This window comes from Necator americanus, chromosome II, assembly GCF_031761385.1.
Source record: "Necator americanus strain Aroian chromosome II, whole genome shotgun sequence".
In the NCBI taxonomy this organism is placed as follows: Eukaryota; Metazoa; Nematoda; class Chromadorea; order Rhabditida; family Ancylostomatidae; genus Necator; species Necator americanus.
The window spans coordinates 39,202,425-39,203,857 of record NC_087372.1 but is presented as its reverse complement, the minus strand read 5'-3'; the positions used below and the strand labels follow the sequence as shown (position 1 = coordinate 39,203,857).

At 37.0% G+C, this 1,433-nt stretch overlaps 1 protein-coding gene across 1 annotated transcript; it reads right to left on the bottom strand.

The window, feature by feature from the left end:
- RB195_020801 (uncharacterized protein) lies at positions 1-1,210 on the bottom strand (the record flags this gene model as incomplete). Its single annotated transcript, XM_064189272.1, has 4 exons — positions 1-154; positions 220-326; positions 963-1,127; positions 1,187-1,210. The coding sequence occupies 4 exons, from the start codon at positions 1,208-1,210 to the stop codon at positions 1-3; spliced, it is 450 nt and encodes a 149-aa protein (XP_064045153.1).
- Positions 1,211-1,433: the final 223 nt, after the last annotated feature.

Sequence of the window (1,433 nt, the reverse complement as noted above, 5' to 3'; positions counted from 1 at the left end):
TCAACCACTTATTGCTGTTCGGATCTGATCCACTTTTTGCTCGGTTTTCTTCAAGAACTGTTGCTCTAACTTGTATCCAGAACGAAGAAAACGAGACGGATAACATTGAACGAATTTTCGTACAAAGTAATTCGTACGACTTCCCAAAATCGACCTATAAACTTTGTTTTTGAAGAGAACTAGGTGAGTATTGCAGATGTCAATGTTCGATTAGCTTACATAAGTACTTGCGCTCTACTAGAAGCGTCCTTTTTATATTCCTCCTCGATCTCCTCCAAGGTCATGCCTGCCTGTGTGGCCAATACAGCAATTTCCACCGCTGACCACTGTAAATGTCTAACATGTTTACTCATTCATGTTTTACTACTGAGGACGTTTCTTTCACTGATATATTCGTTCATTTATTTATTTCTTTATTCTTTCGTTAATGTATTGTTAATTCTTAGTTTCTTAGTGCTTCTTCTACCCTTCGTTGTCTTTTTTGCTTGATCTTTGTTTTTCTTCCAAATTTGTTTCAACCTATCAATCCCTTGAGACTGCTAATCGTATGTCCCATCACCCATCTTACAACCTTTGATGGTTCTGTCCCATCTTCTTTGTGAGAATTCTTCTTCATTACTTCTGACGCAAATGACATTTGTGACGAATGAAATTAATCTAGAGTAACTGTCTTTTTGTACTTGTTTTGTTTATTTTTACTTACTTCTTAATTTTTTTGAGTTGAGGATGAAGAAGAGAAAGAAGGTTTATAGTCGTTATCACAAAACCTTTCGCTTTTTTACACTCTTCACAGAATTCGAAATATTGTTTTTCCCACTTTCACTCCTCTTTTATCAATGATAAAAGTAATGCCAATACTTTTCTTCCCCTCTCTAATTTTTTCTAGCCTCCTTCCTGTTTTCACAGCAAAGACACATAGTACTCCACACCATATTTCCAGTTTTTACTCCTGTTTAACTTACCCTTGCACAGCGAAGTGCCTTCTTTGTTTTTTCGAAGGCGTCTCTGACCCTTGCAATATTATTCTTTCTCCTCATTATTTCAAGCATATACAAGTGATAAAGGCTTGCTATCAACAATAGGCTACTGGCGACTAGCGCACTCAGTGAAAAGAGGATAGACACGTGCTGAAAAGGTAAGACGTTTTCAAGGTAACGTTTAAGTTTGTATGTACAACAGAACTAACTTCGTTATTATCTATCAGGGCCATGAACCTTCTATGACACCTTCTTCTACAAAAATGAGGCATTCTTCGTTGAAAATGAAAAAAACATTTTATCACACTTGTTTGTAATATTTTAACTCCCTAGTGGTTACGATGTATCCCGATGATGTACGGTAGTTTTACTATTTACAGTAATTAGAGAGCCGTAGCGGTGTAGCATGGTGGTAAGAGGCTCCTACAGTTGGGAGATGCACATCACCTCCAGTTA